Source organism: Dermacentor variabilis, chromosome 3 (assembly GCF_050947875.1).
Source record: "Dermacentor variabilis isolate Ectoservices chromosome 3, ASM5094787v1, whole genome shotgun sequence".
In the NCBI taxonomy this organism is placed as follows: Eukaryota; Metazoa; Arthropoda; class Arachnida; order Ixodida; family Ixodidae; genus Dermacentor; species Dermacentor variabilis.
In genome coordinates, this window is record NC_134570.1 from 79,561,247 (window position 1) to 79,583,622 (window position 22,376).

At 49.4% G+C, this 22,376-nt stretch overlaps 1 protein-coding gene across 1 annotated transcript; it reads left to right on the forward strand.

The window, feature by feature from the left end:
* Window positions 1–1,584: 1,584 nt before the first annotated feature.
* Window positions 1,585–22,154, forward strand: LOC142575932 (uncharacterized). Its single transcript, XM_075685738.1, has 4 exons — window positions 1,585–1,807; window positions 8,753–8,857; window positions 17,497–17,587; window positions 19,030–22,154. Exons 1-4 carry the CDS (start codon window positions 1,727–1,729, stop codon window positions 19,650–19,652), a joined length of 900 nt encoding a protein of 299 aa, XP_075541853.1. The 5' UTR covers window positions 1,585–1,726; the 3' UTR covers window positions 19,653–22,154.
* The last annotated feature ends 222 nt before the right edge of the window (window positions 22,155–22,376 follow it).

Here is a 22,376-nt window from a genome sequence, read left to right on the forward strand (position 1 = left end):
ATATCAATCCGCCTTCTACCTGCAGATGTGTGAGGAGAACTTTAATTTCAGATGCGCTACTTCATTGATGTGTGCTTCCTAAAGGTTGCAGGCCTTTCCAAATATTTTTATTATAGATATAGTTTTATACCCTGAAATAAGCAAGTCTTTTATTAAAATAAAAATAAAATGAAAAGACGTCACCCTATAATGGTGACTGCTACTCTTTTTCACTTAATAGCAGCAATAATAAAGATATATATTGTACGATGAGAAGGAGTAACGTGACAGTTCGAAAATTCTTGGCGTGTGGCGTTAAAGAAAGAAGATACAACTATCATTATCTATGAGTGTAGATAATTATGTCGGATATAATGCTTCAAAAGAGACAAGTCAGCAATAGGTCGCTATCGTAGGCTGATAACGGAAACAAAAAAAGGAAATGCTGGATTAGAATCTACCTTGTTGTGCGGTAGGAGATACAGGAGATCTCCTGCCGCAAGACATATCTAGAGATACACAGATTTCCTACCACTGGCCTATGTTATGCATAAGATTCGGGGTGTGACATCTTCAACTTACTTTGTCCCTGTGCGTGATGCACTTACTCAGTGCTGATTACGGCCTGCTAGCTTTTCTAGGCAAACACTATAGCGTAACCTTAAACCTATCAGTGGAGATTATATGCACATTTCTTGTACGGACCTATATGCATAGTGTTTGTTCGTTTGCTGTCGCTTGCATACGGTACCTTTATTCCCGTGAAACCAAGGGGTAGTGATAAAGCCAAGCAAACACGGATCCGTCAGTCTATAAGACGGCGTCAGCCAGCGCAGAAAGAGAAAACCGAGTGAGAGAGAAAAGAGTGCGAGAAGGTCATCTACGATACGAGCAGAGGAACAAACAACCACGCGAGAAATAAAAATAAATTGCCGGGAGTGAAGCGTACAGAGGAGCAAACGACCGCCTTCTCAAAACATCGTCTTAGCCCTCACTCCCCGGGCGTTGAATGCATGCAAACAACGCGATAAAGCAAACGGGCGCTACAGAACGGGACACAGAACATGCCCGTGCTGATGCTTCGTGAGCGGAGACGCCTTCCGCAGCCTAGTCGTCTGTGCAGCCCTCACTCTTCTCGTCTATCCACCTTCCCCTCCCTCGCTTGGCGTTCTTTAACCTACCTTGGGGACTTTCTCCTTTGCGGCTATTTTACTTTCGAGTCAGTCGGTGGTCGTCGGCACGTGCAAAGGGACGCCATGCGGAACGGCGGTCCCAGGGCCGTGAAATGAAAGCAAGCAAGAGAAAAACGGAGGCTGGCGATGGGAAAAGCTGCAGTTGGCGAGGGTGGAGGGGGTGCAGTAGCAAACTGCACAAATAAAAAAACGGCGCGCGAGGTGGCTTCCGAAGCGGCAGCCACGCGCGCACACGCCGGTAGCGACGGCGCACGTTCGTGAATTGAACCGTGCCGCGAAAAAGAAGATGGCGTCTAGAGAGAGAAGGACGAGTCGGGAGAGGGTCGACACGCGCGCCCGATTGGGCGTCGGGGTGGGGGAGAGACATGACGTTGGGGAAGGACGCGGAGAGTAGCGGACGCGACTCCGCGAATGCGCGTGGCGGCAGCAAGACGGACTCTTAGTAGTAGTTAGTGGTAGAGAGAGCCTCGTGCCGAACAGTTGGCCTCAACCTGCTCGTGTCCGACGGTTTGACGTTGCCGCCGCCGGAACGCAAAGAGGATACGCGCCGAGCGATGACCATGCCTCCTACCGAGCGCAGTTTCGGATTCGTCGTGCACCACCAGCTGCACCAGAGCAAGGCGGAGAGTCGGAGGGTGAGAATACCAGGCCAATTTCCTTGTTTCGTTTGCAGGCTGATCGTAATCTTTGATCGATGATGGTCATCCTGGAAGAATTGGCCGTGCAGCAGTCAACCTGTTCGAGCACGTGCACTTCTCTTGTATCAAGGAGGGGCTCAATGCGGAAGTACGGACTATGTAGATTACTAAAGTCACATTTTTAGATCTTGTTGCGCAGTCATCTTGAGCAGTGCTCTCACTAAATTTGTCTGCAGGTGGTGGAACAGCATAACTTTTACCGGCTTGCAGTTCGTGCATTTGATGTCGTTTCGGCGTTGCCATTTCTAGCATCGCATACACACGCACACGGAAATAAGTAGAGTTGAGTGGCGTGGCAAAGGAGTGCATACCTGAAATTGCTTGCTTTCGGAAACGCACTAACAAGACGCACGGGGCGAGTGAATGGATGAGTACCATACAACTGGACAGTTGCGCTCGTCTATACAGTTTGTTGACCGCTACTTCCCGAGCTACATTGAAGGCTGCCGTAAACATTTACTAATTTTATGAAAGCGCTAGTCATTGCTCTCATCTGATCTCTGTGAAGCAAATGCCGGGGAGAGGGGGACATCAATGGCCTAAGTTTTGAGATACCTTTACGAACTACTGCGACAAGCTGAAGTAGTTCCTCCGCTAAATATTTCGCCTTACACATAGAAATTGTTGCGCTGGTGGCGGAATTTTTTCTACCAAAGCAAGTGTTGAAGCAGCAGAATTTTTTTTTGTGACAATTTAAAGCACTTGACAAATCAACCATATCACTTAGAAGGCAAGAGCTAGTGTGTTTGAAAACTACAGCACCTCAAGTCTTCGTTTGTGTTGGCATTTCAAGTGGAAAGCGCCACAAAACATCGAGTTTCACCAGAGACCCTTCAGCTTGTTTATTTAAGACATTAAATTGCTTGAATAATTCTGCTTTATTATCACAATGTCAAATACACTGCCCTGATCGCAAATTTTTGTTATTTGCTGCATAAATATTTTATGTGCAAGTGTGAAAAGATCCACTCACAAGAGGATGAAACATTCGTTAGACTCTACAACTATGCCATAGGTTGCCACGATGTGCCTGTCGTTATGACGTATGTGGTTGTTGTGACCTGGCCCTCGTTATAACGTGCGTGTAAGAAAGGATCGGTTGGTGGGATGGTAGATGGAGGATATCTCTCGCCTAACTCAAGTTTGACCAACTGATGTGCTTAGGAAGTTCCATGCTGCATGCTGCCGGCAGGTATCGAACAGTGGACGAAGATGGGGGGATCCGTGGAATATTCGTATAAGCGAAAAGTGTGCTCACTGAGAAAAGTCACAGTACCGGAAATCGCAGACGCGAGCAGATTGCGTGATCTAAATATATTTCGGCATGTTCTAGATTATCTAAGCAATGGCTTCCGCTGTGCTGCACACAATTCCGATGTGGTTTTAACATTCGTTTGTGCCGTGGGGATAGCGAACCCTATAGCTTTGATCTTGTTTCTTTAAAATTTTCAAATTGTTAGAGTTTATTTAGATATTCATGTGGGGGACGTACACGCATGATGGCTCCGCGTTCTCTTCATTTCCTTCGCCATTGTTAATTCAGGGCTGTTCAACCCTACGGCTTGCGAATAATCGCGCTGCTGACGACCTTTATTTCCACAGCTTCATGTTAGGGAGCGCGCTCTGCGCAGTTAACGGAAAGTTGTTTCTGCGCAGTGTCGCCGATACCGCTACTTGTGAGTACGCCATTCGCTAACGTACATTTCCAAAAATAGAAAATTGTGCGCCCTTTGAAAAAGCAAACACGTAACGAAGGCACAGTGATCCACTCTCCCGAGACAAAACTCTCGGCGCGGTGACAAAGAGGCGCGAGCCTCGGCGGACGCCCGGGGGACAAACTCGGCAACTGAACGCGATTGCGTCTTGAGCAAACAGAGAGAGAGAGAGAGAGAGAGCCGCCCGGGCGAGAAATAGGAACACACAAGCGCGCGGCGGCAACTCCGTGCGTCAGCGCGGCGAAACACGCGCCTAGCGTGGTCCGTGGGGGCACGGCGCGCATGCCTCCGACCGGGTCCGGCCCCTGATAGGTCAGCCGAGCACGTGCCTAGCGCGCGCTCGCGCGACCACGCTCGTCCTCCGATTGGTCGAGCAGCGGGCAGACCGCTACACACTTTAGCTGCTTTCTTTTTTTCTTCTGCGTTTCCTTTGTTCTATCTGTGAGGCTTTTTATCAACGGCCGCTCGGCGTGCCATCGTTATCGCGCCGCTTCAGCCAGAAAAGGAGCCAACAATACACGCCGGCCGCACTTGCCGTACTGGGGGATCGCCCAACCTCGCCGCCGCTGCTCATGCGGAGCTCTAAACGTGTCGAGACGCGATGACGTAGGAGCCACGGCCCCGATAAGAAGGGAAGGACGTGTCCGTCCGGCGAAAGCTACCCTAGAAAAGATGGAGAAAGGGGGAGGGGGGCATGCGTCCCAGCGAGCTAACGGCGGTCTGGCCGATAAGCAACGTGCCCCGCAAAGACTCCGAGGGTATATAGTCTTGCCCATGGTCTTGCCTCTCGCCGTATATTGCTTACTACCGAACAGTGCATCTGGAGTCGCCCGTGGGCTGTCGCGAAAGCGGAGCCGCGGTCTCAACCTGAGCCGTCTAAAATCAAGAGACGACTGTTTCAATATGGAAATAAGGAAGAGAGGCTTTTCTGCTCGCGAGCGGCGCTACTTGAAACCGCCGTTACAACATACCGCTATCGGCTTTCTGCTTTCAGTGGCAATAAGAGAACGGGACATAACGGTACCACTTGCTGCTTGTTTTGGCTGTGGCCATCTCAAGATTCCCAGCGACAATTGAACTCCTTTATCGGCGCTTTCGCCACCATTACCTCACTGACTGGATAATGTACTCCCTCTGATAATAAGATTACGAAGCGAATGGGTCGAAGTTGCAAAGTACGCAGATACTCAACGAGAGGAAGAAGGCGAGGAGAAGGGGAGGGGTTGCTCTCCGTCTTAATGACGCACGTCCTACTAGTTGCCATGCGCAACGTTGGCACTGACGCATGTGCTTTGCGATAGGCAATTTTCACACCAAAATGTGCGCACGTGATATTCGCTGTGGACAGTCCACTCTGGCAGGCAGCTCCAGCCTTCCACATGATTTACCACGACATGAGGTAACTCTAATCTTTCGCCTTTGGCTTCGAGTAGCTTTTATTAACGCGTACTTTTACCTCATCGGAGTGGCCACAAGTCCAGATTGTGAAGTTTGCGGCTGCAAAGAGACGATAGCTTGCCTTCTGTGTGATTGACGTCGTTTCAGTGCTCGAAGTCCTCAGCACCACGCTCTACAGGATGGACAACCGTCCCCTTACGGAAGGCAGAATTCTTGGACCTTGGTCCCAGGCGAACTGCTTAAAAAGCGCTATAGTGTGCTTTTAAAAGGAAACAGGACTCATTGAAAAACTATACAATGTGAAAATTGATGTTTTATTTCTTATATTTTTTTTTCTTCTCTTGTTTTTTTATCTTTTTTCTAGCCCCTCACCCTATCCGCCTGTGCAGAGTAGCCAACCGGACACTTCATCTGGTTAACCTCTCTGCCTTTCACCTCTTGTTCTCCTTCCTTACTTCTAATGCTTCTTATCGCTTTCACGTACTTGTAATTGTCAAGGTCCAGCAATATGTCGCTAAAGAGAAATGTTGAGAATTATAGTTGTAACTCAAAAAGAAATATTAGTGTTTCGTAGAATATACCCAGTGAGATGCATAGAAGAAGCTATTGCACTTCGTATAATTTCTATTTGGTCTATATACTTCATGTGTTTCCTACTCTGGTTCCTCCTGCTGTTGAGCATATATACTAGTCACTGTCGCGTCATTCATGCGGCTGTGTGTAAATTCTTTCAAGCGTTCTCTGGAAGCTATAGACGCGGTAACGCAGATATCCGCCTTCATCGGCATCTCTGTGTCCGAAAGATGCCGTATGCAACATCTCAAACAGAATCTTTCCATCCGACTCCCCAGGAAACACCCTCTCTGCTTTGACCTTGAAAGTGACATATAAACTGAGGAGCGGGAGCCGATAACGCGAATTCTTTCATTGCGACCGAGACGATGTGCTTGGAAAATGTCCTCGATAAGAAGCTTCCAACGGCGCAGAACTCTCTAGGCTGCAGACAGCTTTGTTGCCGTTAAATAGAGGGATATGTAGTATATAGATAGGCGAAGCTTATTGATTAGTTCACACGCCATCAATGGAGACACAGTGTCGCCGAAAACCCCTTGGAATGATGACACATGAGAATTACTCGCAAACTTATCGCGTCCTATAGACGATAACGGCGAGACAATTGAGACCGTGTGGAATCCTCCGTACAGTTCATTTGAAAGCACCTTACGTCAATGGCGTCTCCAAATGTAACGCTTCATTCGAACCTGCACTCCACCGCAACGCAGCGGATGATCATGTTCACTAGCGCAGTCGACTTACGTTTTTTTTTCCCTACAACTAAGACCTACAATGGCACCCATGAAAAAGGTATTGGAACAGATTAGCAGAACACTGAGATTGAGTCATGGGATTTACTTGGCGAAAGAAAATAGCCGTCAGCTGAAGCTTCTCAAAACATTATCAACTCTATAGATAAGTATTAGACGAGCACCGACATACGTTGGTGACTCAAACTCATGGCGTCAACATGCCACACTGACCTTTAAAAGTGCTGTCGTATTTCAGTGTGTCTTGCTATATTGTTCTATTTCACCGCGGTTAGCAACGAACTGATCCAAATACGGCACAACGGCAAAACATGTTTTACCGCGATATGAGGCTGCAGCGCGCGCAAGCATGTTGCTCACAAATTCCACGGGGGCATTAGCTTTACGTCCAGCCAATATCGTCATCCGTTTGTTGCAAATGACCTGTGTGGATTAGGGGACTATTTGCAGTTCTCTATGCTTTTCCATCTTTTTTTTTTTTTTTCAGTGCGTAATCGATGCACCATACTCTCGACTTTCACCCCCTGTGGGCTCGCCACGATAATTGCAACGATGACAACTCATCGCTTCTTTTTCGGTTATATTGGGTGCATATCAGTGCATGTTGCACCCCGTGAAACATACAGCTGCGTCTATTTTTCACATCCACAAACTGTTTGTAAGCCTCGCATATAGTGCGTCATATAGCTTTGTCCTGTGGCGGTCCGGTATACAACATGGTTACGAAGGCGTGTTAGTTGCTACAGTGACTTGAGTTCGCAGGCAGTCTTCATTATTTGCTGTGGTGCGCCGTATGTATACAGAAGCACTACCTTGTAAAAGAGACACCGACCTATGAAGTCCTTCGCTTGCCGGCATCAGTGTTATGTTTTGCGCAAATGACATCGATAGCATTTTATTACGTTCCGTGCAACAGCTGGCCGCATTTGATAGTGTCGATTGGTCTCTCCTTCCAGCTTATAGCAAGAACTATTTTAATATTGGACATTTGCATGGCAGACAGACGTGGACTGCACTTCAGAAGCCTCTTCCTTCCATTAGATATCGATTATTGATCCAAACTGTACGTGGCTGTTCGTGACAGGAAATTCCGACGGAAATGACTCGCCCCAGTTCCCCAACGCATTCAGGTCGCTGTCAACACTGAAAATTCAACGATTCTGCTATTGCCAAGCAAGCAACGAATAATGACAGTTTTCTTTCGCTTAAGGTATTTTTGCAGCTTGCGTCAGGTGTTCCATCTCTCGCTTCACAGACGATCCCATGGCAACCGGTTCCGTAAGAATTGTCTCAAGGAAGCCTTGGGACGACCTTCAATGCTTGGGAGGGCATCTGGTTAAAACATTTCTCTGTGCGATGTGCTTTCACCGGCTCTATATACTCGATATGCATATGCAAATACGACTGTATTGCGTGCGCATACAGGATCTGATTAGTAAAACACCTTTCTAAGACCCGCCATTACCTCTCTTTTTTTTCAGCTCACCGGCTTATTGGCTTATACATATGCCAATATTCGAGAAGCCTTTGCCGATACGAATATATTTTTGGTACTCGTTTTCGTGCGTCATTGCCGTTATAGAATATGAGCGTTTACTATATCATGCATGGGAGTAGCGCCCAGCATGCATTAGAGGAAAATGTCTTAGAAAGACGCACAGCGCCGATGGCCTTGTTCCCTGCTAAGCATATATACGACCATAGTGACTTTGCATCCTGATAGCTTTGACCATAATTTTGTGGCCGTCTGAACTATACATTATCTCCGGATATTACGTTGGAAACGCATGGCCTGCACGAATGCCGATGACGCACATAGCGGTAAAGAACAAGTTTTAACAAAAGTAGGCAGATGAGAAAGAAAACTATAGATCAGAACTGTATTATTTGTATTCTGTACCGGAAGTGACTATAAGTGAGAAATGTTTATTTATGCAACTTTTATAAGTGCAAGACCAACCAACCTATAAAAGCCTTTTTTTTTTTTCAGGGTGCTTGCATTATGCGAGTCATAGCTACATGCTTATACTGCGTTGAAAGTGCGGGTTTCCCTTCTGGTCCAAGGAGGGAGAGGTTCACGCCGGTACAAGTTCCGTAGAAGTTATTAGATCACGCTTGTTTTTGTTAATCAGTCCCAAGAGTCACAGGACTGCAAAACCCATAAGGAACAAATGCTGGCAAACGCTTTCGAGGTCATAGGCTCCTTGCATTTCACAGTAGAGAGCAGCGCGATAACCCACAACCTAACGAGTTTAGGCAGGTCAGTGGGAAAGGCCTTCGTCGGGCAATGGCCACAAAGTAGGCTGACGATGATCAGAATCGTGCTGACGGCGTTTTCATTACACATACTTCCAGTTACTAATCCCACTTACTCTCAGCTGCGGCTAATGCCACCGCAACTAAATGGCGCCCTTTTTTTTCTCTCTCTCTCTCTTTTCTCTCAGGCGTCCAAGCCTTTGATGGAGAAGCGTCGCCGGGCGCGCATCAACCACAGCCTGGCACAACTCAAGAGTCTACTGCTGGACGGAAACAGCAAGAAGGAATCTCAGGTGCGGCACATTAAGAACGCCGCCCACTACCGCTCTATATAGTGTACGCGCATTCTTAGTGCTCGTCTCACTTTCTATCTCCCTCTTAACCCTTCCCCACGTGCAGGGTAGCAAACCGGAACTACCTCTGGTTAACCTTCCTGCCTGTCTCTGTATTCTCTCTCTCTCTCAGATGCGGCAGCCCCCCCTCCCCCCCCCCCCCCCTTGCACTACCGCGCTAGTTTTTCGCGTTGCAGGACCGGACGACGCGCGAATTTTTGTCACAGAAAGAACGGCGGCGGGCAGTTCTTAAAGAGTCTATGAAAACGAAACGGCTTTAAGCTCGACACGACAGGGACTGCACGAGCACGGAGCGCTGCTTCGCTACTCCGGGGAGGTTTGCATCCCTGTTGACTAAAAACAGGAGAGAGCAACGTGCTTTAGAAGTGCTTAGTTAATTGCCATTCGGTTTTACACCAGTTCACTGTCTGCTTGTCTTTTCCTTCTGCACGTAAGCGTCACGCAACGAGGTGGATAAGCGGGTCCGAGACGATGACCACTGTTTCGTTCGCGCTAATTACACTGCGATCGCGACCCATTTATGCAATCTCGCACGAAAACGATTGCCCAGCTCACGATTATATACGTAAAGCTTAACAAGCTTTGCCTACCTTGCAGAAAGATTAAAAAGAAAGGACAGTTCAACAAAAGCAGCTAAATGAGGATATACTATACACTCACGAAACGATATATTATCAAGTCCTTGTGATAATTAATCGACTTTTTCGCAAATCGCTTTTTCGTAGATGAAAATCCGGCCTTTCTTTAACGACTACTCAAGGGAAGAACAAGAAAGAAACAAAATCATACGTAATTAACGCCTAGACGTGCGCGGGAGGCTCGCAGACATGGAAACCGGGGTTCGACAGTGGACCCACAGCACCTCCTTCCTGTTCCAGCTCTCTCCCCGCGCACCAGAGTGATGTGCAGACCCATCTTCGCTCTCCACAGCGCGCAATGGATACCACCCATCCGTTCATTGCTTCTCTAAATGGGTGCTCGAGTCTCCCCTCTAACACGCGCAACACTCTCCACCTGTGTTCACCCTTAGCCTTGCCATCCGCGTCCTCCAACCATCCTATACCGGTAATCTCCAACGCGCCGTTGCCTTTGTCCTCACCAGAGCTCCACCTCTCTCTCTCTTACCCGTCGGCGTGGGCCCTCAGCTGCTAGCCAGCGGGATTGGGCAACAACGGGTCAAGTGTCAAGGCTATTTCGCCTCAATGCGTCTCCCCTTTCACTCTCACCGCGTGCCCCTGCCTACGGCGAAAAGCCACCGTTTGCAGCCACCGCTCGTGAGCGCGCGGCCGTTGTTGTTTCCGGAGCAGAAAAAAAAGCACGCGCGCCCAGCGAGTGCGGCCCGGTGCGTTCTCGTTACGTTGCGCCGCTGATTAGGCCACGCCGCATTCTGTCGGTCGGGGCGGAAGCACCGGCACCTCGCCGAGTGCGGAAGCAGGTGTTGCTCTTCGCTCCCTCTCTCTGCGGCCGCCGCGGCACCCGTCTGGCGGAGCGGCCGGTCCGAGTTTGATCGTGACCGGTGGGTGTGTGGTAAAGCCCGAGTTGAAGTGAGGGTTCTGCTGTTGTTCCTCTCAATAAAGCTCTCTCTCTAGAGAGAGAGAGAGAGAGAGAGAGAGCGGCAATTCGTGGCGATGGCTCAGGAGATATTGTTTTCGAACCCACGAGGTCGTGAGTTCGACTACAGCGCCATTATCCGAATCAATGAACGTAGTACACGCTCGTGTTGGTGTGTTTAGGTGCACCGTAAAAGAAGGGCAGTTGTAATTAATGCGCAGGCCCCTCCGCTATGCTGTATGGAGGAGGGGGTTCCACTATCGAATAATATCGCCCACGTGTTGATTTTGAACGCTAAGCGCCACCACTCGACCGATTCAATGTGCTACGCCGGCAATTTCCTATGCCAGTCGAAGTTGGAGAAAGCGCATCTATAATCGCATGTCATAATCTTTTGGGCTTCACGACATAAACTCGCGAGATAAAAGAAAAGGGAATAAGTGAAGCATGCAAAAAGGCGATCGCTAAAAGTTTCCCATCTTCCTTGCTAGCTTTCATTTCTTTCTTCGTCTTTTTTTTTTTGCAAATCCCTTGCGGTGTTGTTTTACCACACCTAACTGCACATTGAAAGCCACGGATAGCTGCACACCTTCGAAAGATTTGTAATCTTTTTTTTTTCGCTGTATTATCATCTGCTATCGGCAAGTGTTTACTTGGCGCCGTCACATGCCTGCGAACTGGTATGCGACGACAAAATTATATGTATATATATATATATATATATATATATATGATTTGCTGACGTTTTCTTATGTTTCTCGTCATTTGAGCGGTTACACTACAGCGGCGACACATATGCAGTTTACTCGAGCGTACCGATGCGAACAATGCACAACGGATGCGACAGCGACAGAAATAGCTATCACAAAGCATTGATCCGTAAACTCCGCCGACGTGGCAATGACGTACCCGCACCCAGCTACTTATTTTGTTCGGGCCCTGCAAGATTAGAACTTCGGTTCCCCGACCACCTCCTTATTTTGCCAGTTCCCGTCCTCCGTATAATTACGGCGTGCCATACGACTCGATAGTACAGCGCCTGAAGAAGGAGCGTCGCGTTCCCTGGACCTTTCCCACGTCCGAACCGTCCACGCAGTGGCGAGGCCACGTTCCGAAATGTCCGAGCCGAAGTGAACGGGTGCCGCTTCCTCCGACATTGAAGCGGCCGCGTGACTAACCGCGACGTCACCCTCTTCTGCGCGGCGTGTCTTCTCGGCGCACCTGCTGCCGACAGCCACCCCTGCCGTCGTGTCACGCCAGCTACCATGTCCACAGGTGCTCGCGAAGCCGTGGCTCCACGAAAAGCAAGCAAGAAAGGAAGCGAGGCTTTAAAGAAAGTGACAAAACGCAATGGTGTGGGAAAGCGAAAAGCGTGCATCATCAACGTCGCGTGCGGTGCTTTGGCCAGTCTATACGTCTGACAGCTTTCTCGTACTCCCCCTCCCCCTTCTCTCTCTCTCTCTCTCTCTCTCTCATTTTTTTGAACGGCTTCGTGATTGCTTCCAGCTCCTGTCTATGTATGGGCACCTCCCTCTCCTCGCCGTTCTCCAAGGACGATGCGTCTCTCGACTTGCGGCACGTGCAGTGTTCGTTTCTTTCTGGCGAAAAAAAAAAAAAAAAACCCGAACCTGCTGCATCCTTTCTGCCGTATTATTAACACGGGGAAGCCAGTGTCACGAAAAAAGAAAACTAAATTTGGCCGAAATTGAGGGGTGAGGTCGAGAGTCAGGCGCGTCCTTAACGATGTAAATTGGCATGCTCGATTTCGTTTCCTCAACTTAATTTTGGTTTTTGATGTCGTAGCTGTTCCAAAGTTTATGCCGCTATCAATCGGGCGTCTCTCAGTGCTGCCGCGCCAGCCTTTGTCGACCCCTTTCTGGTCGTGTCCTTCCTGTTCCCCAGCCTATTATTTGCGTCCGACACGTTCATCTGGCTCTGCGTTCTGCCACTGAGCCCGAGGTCAAGGGTTTGATTCCCGTCTCCGGCAGCCTCATTCTGAGAAGGGCGAAGTGTTGAACCCACACGCACGCTCGCACACACTCTTGTGTACCTTACTTTGCAACCCTTAACGTCAAGAGCTCCCTTTTCACTTTCTAAAGAGGGTGAAAATTATTTTACAGCCCTCCACTGCTCCCTATTTGATGTACGATTGTATACCCGGCCAGTCAATCAATAAATCACTCTCCGCGCGCGGCAATGCACGAGATTGCACGCGCGTTCTCTATAATGATCGATAGTCGCGCGAGGAAGTCGCAGTTCTATGAAGTAAGTTTTCTGACAGATACTCGAATGTTCCTTCAATTTGCGTGCACACATTCGGAGTTAACACCAACGAAAGAATTTGTGAGCTTCAGTAAAATACGACCTTGAGAGAACCTGCCAGTAAGACGCTTTGCTTGCCTCTCATCATTTCGTACGCCTCTTGCTTTCATTACGCAAATAAGGATAGCTCCCAAGAAGTTCTTCAATATATATCACCAAAAAAAAAAAGAAGAGAGAGGAAGAAACCCTTCAAATACGTGTACATATTAGCAAGCTGCAAGCACACGTTGTGAAACTACTAGAGGCACGTTGTGAAAAAAACTACGATTCCTCGTCTACCTCAGGAATGCCTTTTACGTGTCAGCACAAGCCGCCTTTAGCCGACTGTACGAAATAATAAAAGAAAGGTCAGGCAGGATTCTAAGCACCTGCGTTGTCGTCAGCTCGCCTACCTGCACAGCATGCAGCGCACTCTGCTGGGCTTGACACTCGTTAGCGTGCTTTTCTGTTTAGCACGTTCTTTATTACTTTTCCGGTGGCCTTACCATATCCTGCGCAGACAAGGCGAAGAGCGTTCGCCTCGGGGTCCAGAAGAAAGAGAGAGAGAAAAGGTCAAAGCAGTACAGGCACAGACGAATCTCGCCACGCTCTTTTAATGAGCCGCATGTCGGCAAACGCCAGTGCCGATCGCGACAAAACCGTTTTTGAGCGAACACCCGTCTCCCTCGGTCGTTTGCTTCTTTCCTCGAAAAGAAGAGGGCGACGTTAATTTTAGCAAGAAGGCAGCCACGGTGATTATCGACCTCGCTTGCCGGGACAGGCCGGCCGTCCGAGTTGCCAAGGAAGACGAATCGTTTCGGTTAGGAACTTCCACTTCCCGTCTCGTTCTTTTCTTTCCCTGGCTGGCCGCACTCATCATCGACACCGCTGTCCACGCACGTCCCTCTCCCCCTTCCCACGGTATACACAGCGCCGAAGCTAAGGCATAACAACTTTCGCGGCGACAATGGCTTCCCTTTCGTTTGCTCGCGTAGCGACCACTCTGCCTCTCCTTTGGCAAGGTCATCAAATGCGGTGGGCGCGGATGACAAGAAAGGAAGATGGCCTGGTGTCTCTTAGGGCACTTATACGACTTCGTGCGCCCAGCCCGACGGACAACTTGGACCGAGGCGCCAGGGGCCCCTCTCTGGCCGCCTTTTCTTGTCTGCAGTCGCTACTTGCAGCGTAAGGCTTAGTCATCGGCGGCACCTTCAGTACTCTCTCAGCTCAGGCCCGTGCGCCGCAGGCGTAGTGGATCGAACGCATTGTGACGGACCTTTACCGCCTGAAGAGAGAGAGGGCGCGTTGCTTCCCAAATGGGAGGCTTCTGGACACTTGAGGCCATGCTAGCCTGTTAGTGTAGCCGCGGTGTAAACGAACGACATGGCCATCGTCGCTTGGCTCGTTCGCTTCCTGCTTCGTTCGCGTCGTGCATAAGGGAGCGCCCGTTTTTCGGCTCCCAGAAGAAGCGTGCCCCCGCGCTTGTCCGCCGCGGGAGACGAGGGGAGGGGAGGAGACGGTATGGTGAGGTACTAATGGCAGCACTAATTTGAAGAAGCCGCCGGTAGCTTAAGAGCTGGCACGGCTTGGTTGGTGCCAGAGGTAAGGGGATTCCCGTTTGCCCGCGGCCCCCGCGTTACACCCCCCGCCGCGACTCCAGCAGGGAGTCTTTACTAGCGGTCCCGCATCGAGCGACGGAAGGAAAGGGACGAGCAGCCACTCCCTGAAACCTGGCTCCTCGCTTCCGACACGCTACCGAGAACGCGGCTTTCTTGAACGGTGCGTGCCGCCGCCGTGGCAGCCTTCCTCGCTGGCGCCAGCACGCCACGCGCTCCTTCGGGTACCGCTCGTGGAGCGCTAAAGCAACAGCCAAAAAGAAGAGAGTGGCGGTGGTTGGCCACGGGTTTGACCGTCCGGCGCGCCTACGTCTTTGAGCCGCGTAGCCGCCGCGTGCGACCTTGGCCGGAAGCCCCTCGTTTCCCGCGCACGCGTTTGCTGGCGGCAGAGAAACACCGAGCTCTTCAGGCGTGGTGCGGAAAGGACTCGAAAAATGCGTTTCTCATGGTCTCGCCCTCCACTGCTGCTGGGCTTTTGTGCGGCAGCGATGGGCAACCGGGCGCGTGCTTTATGCCGAGGGCCGGCTTCTTCTTCTTTCTTTTTTAAACTTTATTTCCGTTCTTTACGGCAGTGTTGGACTCAACGGGTGGAAGAGAAAATAATGGAGAAAGTGTCCGATGTTTCGCGGCTCGCTCGGCCCCGACTGAAAGGTGGTGGCGTGCCGCTGCGAACGCGTGCGCGCGCCTGCGCCCGTCCTCCATATGTGGGTCAGTCACGCGCCCAGCTCGCTGTTTGAAAGCGCGCCAACTCCTCCTCAGCGCGTTTCTTACGCCGTTGTTGCTTCCTTTGGAGAGCAGCGGCGCGTGCACTCGCGCGCGTATATATATGTTTTGGCGCGCTTTCTTTCCTTTCAGTGACCACAATGGACGATACTTTCCTTACGAGCCGAGGCGCGTTTCTTTATTGCGAATTTATTATCGCGGTGAGCTCGCGGGACGCACGTGTGCGACCAAGAAGTGAAGACGAAGCGTTACGCACGTACTTGGTGGTGGAGCCGAGGCGACGTGTTCTTCCTGCGGTCAATGAAGGCTTGACACGAATGGCGCACACGAAACTCTCCGGGCCACGAGCGTGTTGTTGGTATCGGGTAGCACGACGTGCTTTTCCGCGTAGAAACGACAATCTTTTTTTTTTCTCCGAGAATGAAGTTGTGGACGCATTCAGCAATGACTGCTAAAATAAGATCCCTTCGTCATCACAGCTTGCATAATGCGGCTGGAGTTTGCAAGAGCTTGTCCTAGAGAGGGAGAAAAAAATGAGGAAACGCGAGGATGACTGCAAGAAACAGTCTTATAACTCGGATAACGGGTTGCCCTCAGTATGCTTCTAGGGAAACTTGCGCAATGCCATATGCAATGGCGACACCCTTATCCCGTATCTCGCGCAACTGGCAAGGTGTTTTGTCTGCTTACATTTGCTCGTGTTTTCGAGTCAAACACTTATTCCATCAGCACTTCTGCTTGCGAATTCGTCTTTGGGCGGGGGACGAATAATAACGTCACTGCTAAGGCGTGCGTCTCTCCGCAGCTCCATCTCGCTTGGTGGCCGAATGAAGACACGCAAGCACCAGCCCTAGCTCATCCCCCCCCCCCCCAAAAAAAAAAAAGAAAGAAAGTCTCCCATCACGACAAGCTCGACAGCTGTTCGCCACATACACCAAGCACTACCAGCTCCCCAGAAATGCGCCGTCTTGCTCAATCTCGTAGCACGCTTCGAGCTCCTGGGAGACGCTGCGGTCTGGACCGATGCTGATTTACAGCTGGCACTTTGGAGCGCGTTATTAGTTCGCAAACACACGTGACGTGAATTGCGTGCGCGCCTTCTGCGTTTAAACCCTCCCGAGAAAGAAGAAGAACAAGAAGCGAGGTGGGAGACAGGGGTGAAGGTTCGCGAACCGCACGTCGTGCATCACGGGCCGACAGAGGTGCGCCCCGTAGCCGCGTTGGGCGTGTGTAAGCGCGTATATCGCGGGTGGTCGCGCGTATGTACGACCGGGATCTGATCATCGACCTCTATACGCCGTTGCCCCATTCAGGCGCGCGGTGAACCCGACCCCGACGCGAGGAAGCCAAGGTTACCCGTCTCGTTTCAGGAACTGCGGGCTCTATGCCGTGTTGTGAGAGGAGAGAGACAGGGGGGTTATTTGGGATGCTTCGCAGTCACAGAGGCATTTCTTTTTACGTCTCTCTACTCTCTTACGCGGTGCCACTCCTTTTTTTTTTTTTTTCACATCCACGCTCTCGAAGCGTCGTTCCGAGAGCGAGGAGCACAGCCCAGCCCAGAAGCGGGATCTCCCGTGCTCGGTTTAGTCATCCACCATAAAGAGGGGTCGACAGGTTACGCGAGCTCGGCATACTGATCGTGACTCAAGCGCCACGACACACAGGGCGCCTTCCTCGCAACCCCACCCGTGGCTTCAGGGTTCACGACCTTGTCTCGCTCTTCCCGTATCACCCTTTGACCTCTGACGGCGCGCGATAGCGTTTGTCGCCCGGCGGTCGTCGTACGCTCGAGCATGATATATATGCGGCAGAGCGCCCTGTTGCGTGTGTGCCTTTGCCGCTTTTACTATGGCAGCTCGGCCTGCCCCACCCACCCAGCGGCGACATATTGCGTAATGCATTGACCCCGTTCCCTTGTGTTGGGCCGCGCGCTCCCTTACCCTTTCGTTGGGTCGATCCTCCGGGACTGCGCACACATCAAGACCCTTTCGCACGCTTCTGCGCATAAATATGGGCGGAGCTTAAAGCTAAGGCTCCGTTCCAGAAAGCAAAAGAACTTAGGCGGACTTTTTTATACGACGGCCACGAAAATTGTTTGAGCAGCCTTGAATGATCCTCCAAGGTGTGGTACGCTTTCTGAATGCATTTCATATGTTTTTTTGTGCTTATATTAGTTTATTTTTGTTGGACGGGACTCTCTGTTGCCTTGATTGAATCAGTAGATCCCTCTTCTGTTCCCTTGGGGTCTAATACCTGCAACGAAATCTGTGTGCAAGCCACAGGCTATCGATCACGCTATCACCTCGAGCAAATCTTGCAGCCGCTTTTGCATCTTGACGAGTATTTGAATGATGTTTGCTCATCGTCACTTTCGTTTTCTTTGTGCAGAACCCCCGCAACGCCAAATTGGAAAAGGCTGACATTTTGGAAATGACCGTACGACATCTCCAGGGCATTCACCAGGGTCACCATCTGCCTCGTAAGTCGTAGTTTACCCTTCAAGTTAGTAAATGTTTCTGGTATTGAAGCGAAGTTCTGTCCTTTTGTAATTACGCAATGGCGGCGCTCTAAGCGGGGAATGTTTGCAGATCGTATAACCAATGTCCTAGAAATTTACTTCATGGTGCCAAGCTGCAAATGGTGTAAAAAACGCCGATACACGATTGCTACATTTGATTCTTTACTTTGTCAACATCGCCTACAGCGCGTACATAGACAGAGAGACCGAAAGAACGACGAAGACAAGCGATGTAGGCGCTGTAAGTGATCTTTGCAATGGAATACCAACTATAGCCCGTACCCAAACACTGCTTTACTTTGTCGCTGGAAAGCACTTTTACGAAACAACGAATGAATGTCACGACGCACCTTGTAAAAGAAAAGAGGCTGATGTGTGTCATAAAAGGGAATGTATGCACTTCCCGGATCCACGCATACATTCAGCAAACTATAGATATCTAGCACAGAGAATAACTTCTCCTTCTCGTGTTAGTGACGACGACGACTGTTAGGGCGGGTTGTTTCTAATGCGAAATCATTATTTTCCCCATTACGCGACAATCCGGCGTTGTAGTCGGCGGCGTAAACGAATGATGGTACCAAAAATGGCCGACGGCAAACAATAAAAACATATAAAAACGTACTCGAATTGACGTCAAATTTCTCAGTGAAGTTCCTGTAGATTACGTAAATATCTGTCTGGGTCGGAATCTAACCCGGGCCGCCAGGGTGCGAGACAAGCACGTTTCCACAACGCCACGGCGGCTCCGCGGTTCTGGTTGACTAAATGTGTGCCGAGTGCGTGCCTCATTGCACGCGTGACGTCGCAGCCATCTGGCTGACTAAACGTGTGGCCTATATATAGTGCGTGCGTCGCTGGTAACGTGATGGCGTAGCCAATTGGTAGGAGGTGGCGCCACGTCATGAGTGTATAAAATGAGTGTATACAATAAAAATAATTAATATCCAATCGAATGCCGCTAAAGTGGCGAGCTAGCCGCTCGCAGACAAGCGAGCGCGTTGAGGCGCTTAGCGCGTTAGCATTTGTTCTTACCGAGGCACAGTAAAAACGAAGGTGAGAGCTTCAGCTGGACAAGGAACGCCCAGAGAAAAAAATTTTCACCAAAGCGATTATGACGTTTTCGCATTCCCGCACGTAAGCAGTCAAGTGTCTGCGGGATTTCTTGTGTTCCCCATCTTTACGTACAGATCTAGCATCCAGACTACATCTAAGGCCTTTTCGCTGTAAAATATAGAAGAGATCTAGACCACGAACAACTGCACGACTATATACAACTATTGACTAAAAAGAATTAGGCAAACCTATTCCAATTGTCTCACATAGTAAAGTCAGCTTATTGATCCGCGAACAAGCCAAGTAACCTCAATGTCATCTGTTTGTTTTCTTTGTTCTCTCCACAGCGACGCCTGCCATGGAAATGCGATTCCAGGAAGGCTTTGCTGAGTGCGCCCGTGAGGTGTCCCGCTTCGTGTGCAACTCGGACGTGGACGACTCCCTTCGGGCTCGGCTCCTGGGACACTTGGCTTCCTGCCTGGCCTCCATGCATCCGGCGGTTCAGGCAGCGGAGGCCATGGACACCGAGGAGACAGGCACCGCCAGGGCCGTTTCGCACGTTTCGTCGACTTCTGCGGCGAACGCCGCTGCTACCTCCCACGTCGGCACGTCTAACGTCACTATGGCTGCTAGTCGCGTCATCGTCAAGCAAGAGATCTCAGACGGCGATGTCACTGCTGCTGCTTCTTACGCTGTCGCGACTCACCATCCTTGCTTCACCAACGGCGACCTGCCCGGCTTGTCCGTGGCGAGTCCGCTCAATCTGGCCACCGGGAGCCGCTCCTCAGCCTATTCTACCTCCTCTTCCTCCGGCGTCAGTGCACCGGCGAGTCCCTTCAGCGATTCGGAGTCGACCACGTCGGCCGCCAGTGACGACAACTACGTGGCCGAGCTCGAACAACACACGTTCGGCGTCATACGCCGGGCCCCGGCAGCGATGTTCGGTGACCCCGTCTGGAGGCCCTGGTAGTGAAGGACTCACCCAGCACTAAGCGCAGTGTGCCAAATACTTTACTATAGGTCGTGTCTGTTACGTTTGACCTCAATCGGTGCATCTGGTCGGTTCTACTGTGTTTACGTAGAGAATTCGTTGTCGCGACAGCTATGACGCGATGTGCCCGATTCCTTGAGAGGCCCATTTCAATCCTTGAAATGGTTCAATGCCATTAGGCTGGCTCAAGCATGTCCTCAAGACGTCAAGAGAAAGTTCAGGCGTTGTCAACAGAGAGTCATTTGTACAGTGGTTTAGAATATTGCTCAATACTAATTTCTTCCGACTGTCATCTAGCGGAATCCCATAGAGCTGCTGCCCTGTTCGACACAAAGGTGTTGGTTTAATCTGTTTTCCTCCATGGAGCAACAAACCATCCATGGAGCCACAGAACAGTGTTACGCTCAGTGGCTGTGAGCGCCAAGTTGTCGAAAATTCTCTGAGCAGACATGTTAGTGTTTTACACGGCGAATATAGAACACGGAACGACTTGAATACGCGACCTTTCTGTCTGCTGTCCAGCGTGAAGGACAAAAACACCGAGCTGTGCTGACTAGCGCTGTAAAAATGCGACTATGCCAAAGATATGCGCAGACTATGGCTAATATTTAAAATGCTAATACTGCTGTCTTTGAACACGTTGATAACATCCTAGACGAGATGGTAGCTTAAGGATATTTCTTCTTAGCATTTACGGGAATGATAAATATTTCCTGTATACGGTGGCTATAAAATCAATGTCAGTACTGATGCCTTTTATACCTGGCCTTCGTCTCACATTCCGAACGTTCTTACCAAGATTTGAACAACCTTCGAGATTCCTCTAAAATTTCTATGGCCGACTAGGCCACAGCCCCTTTCATGACATTCCGCAGAGATGATGCACAGTGTAAGTGTTTCATCTTCTCTCTCTTCAACACCCTTTTCGCTCTGGTCGGTCATTCGTCTTTTTCCTTTGTTGCTGTTGTTTAGAAACCGCCTCTCTGCAAACCTCGATGTAAATTCAACTGGCAATTTTTTAATGTGAAATAATTGCTTCATCATGCGATTATTCAAGCTTGATTCATTCTTGATTTTCCTTCTTTTATTTTTTTACATTCCTTATTTATGGTTCAATCATCCTGCCAGTCGGCTTTATGGTGCGTTTCGTGGTTTCTTGAATGGCATGTCTATCTTACCTGTAGTAAAATGCACATCTGAAGTGTGTACCTGTATATCTTTATTGCCAGATGGGAGGATGTAACAGTGCATACAGGCGATCCTGAACAATTGCGTGCATTGATAAAATTGTCAGCTCGTTCTGGCTGATAGCCGTATAATGTGGTCAAAATTCTTGCAAGTGTAATAACCGCAGCAGTCCTGAAACCCATGTTCACACGTTGGATTGTCTATAAACCACGGTGGAGACTCGAGTGGTTGTTGCTCTCCGACGACACGGAGCTGACCAAATTTTGTCTCCGGTGTAGTGGACGAATTTCATAATTATTTTTTTAGTATTCGCTGATATCTGCCGCACATTGGTTAGAGGCAGGAAAGGTCCCCTGATAGCTGTCATTGTAAATAAAAAAGAAGATACCGTAGGTGTACATTTCTAAGCTTGGATGTTTTATTTCAGGTACAGAAGAGGCTTTACATATGTTCCTAGTTACGAGTACTGCGCAACTCTAAGAATTCACTTGCACGACCTTGTTTTTTATGTAGTCATCATTGCTAAGACAACTCTCCGCATGGTCTGCATATGTACATGGTTGTCGATTCAATATGAGCAGAACCTAATAGACTTGTTCCTTCTCGGACAGCCATGACAACCGTCCATGAACTGGAGGATGCCTTTTGTATCATATGTACAGTGTCTCTTTCAAATGCTCACACCAAACTTAATTTTATATGAAGATTGTACATACGTTACGTTTGACGTGTAGAGTTCCTATACGATCGATATGTGTGCTTGTTAATTATTCGTTAAGTTATAAAAGTCAATCACGTCTCATATTTCATTACTCATGCCTGAACACAAGTGCCTTTTTACTGAATGTCATCTACCTTGTGTCACAAAGAAAATACGCACAAAAAAGGTATTCATGTGTTGAATAAACGACAAGTGTTTCTGCACAAGAAAATGAAAATGTTGCGTGTGTGCATATTATTAAAAAAAAGAAGACCCGTTGGACTGGAACTTATGTGCTTCAACGAGAAGAATAAGGTTGTAGTGCATACAACAATCTGAAAGCCTCTGATTAAAGTGGACTGATACGGCAACAATATGAAGCAGACAGTCTCTAAGTTAACGGTGAGGTCATCAGGCCTATTATGGCAGCAAAAATGTGCAATATGGCGAACTTTTGTAGTGCATACAGATTCATTCCTCATAATAAGCACATTGTGCAACTGGCTTTGGAGGCAAACACAGAAAGAGCAAGGGAAGATTTCATCTCTAGAAAGGCAGAGAGGTCCGCCTGATCTCATGCGCTCTAATCGGCTACTTTGCGCATAACCTGCTGCCCTGCGAACTGATGGCGTGATCAGTCCACTAATGCACAAGAAAGGAGAAGGCAATACGAGTTCCCTTTGGCCTTGTAGTGCCAAAACATTTTGTATTAAGAAAATTAGTGCAGTTGGCTATATAGTACCACTAAACTATCCCTAAGTCTCCACTTAGTGTAATATGCCGTGGGCATTGTAACACAGGAGGTGCTAGGCGGG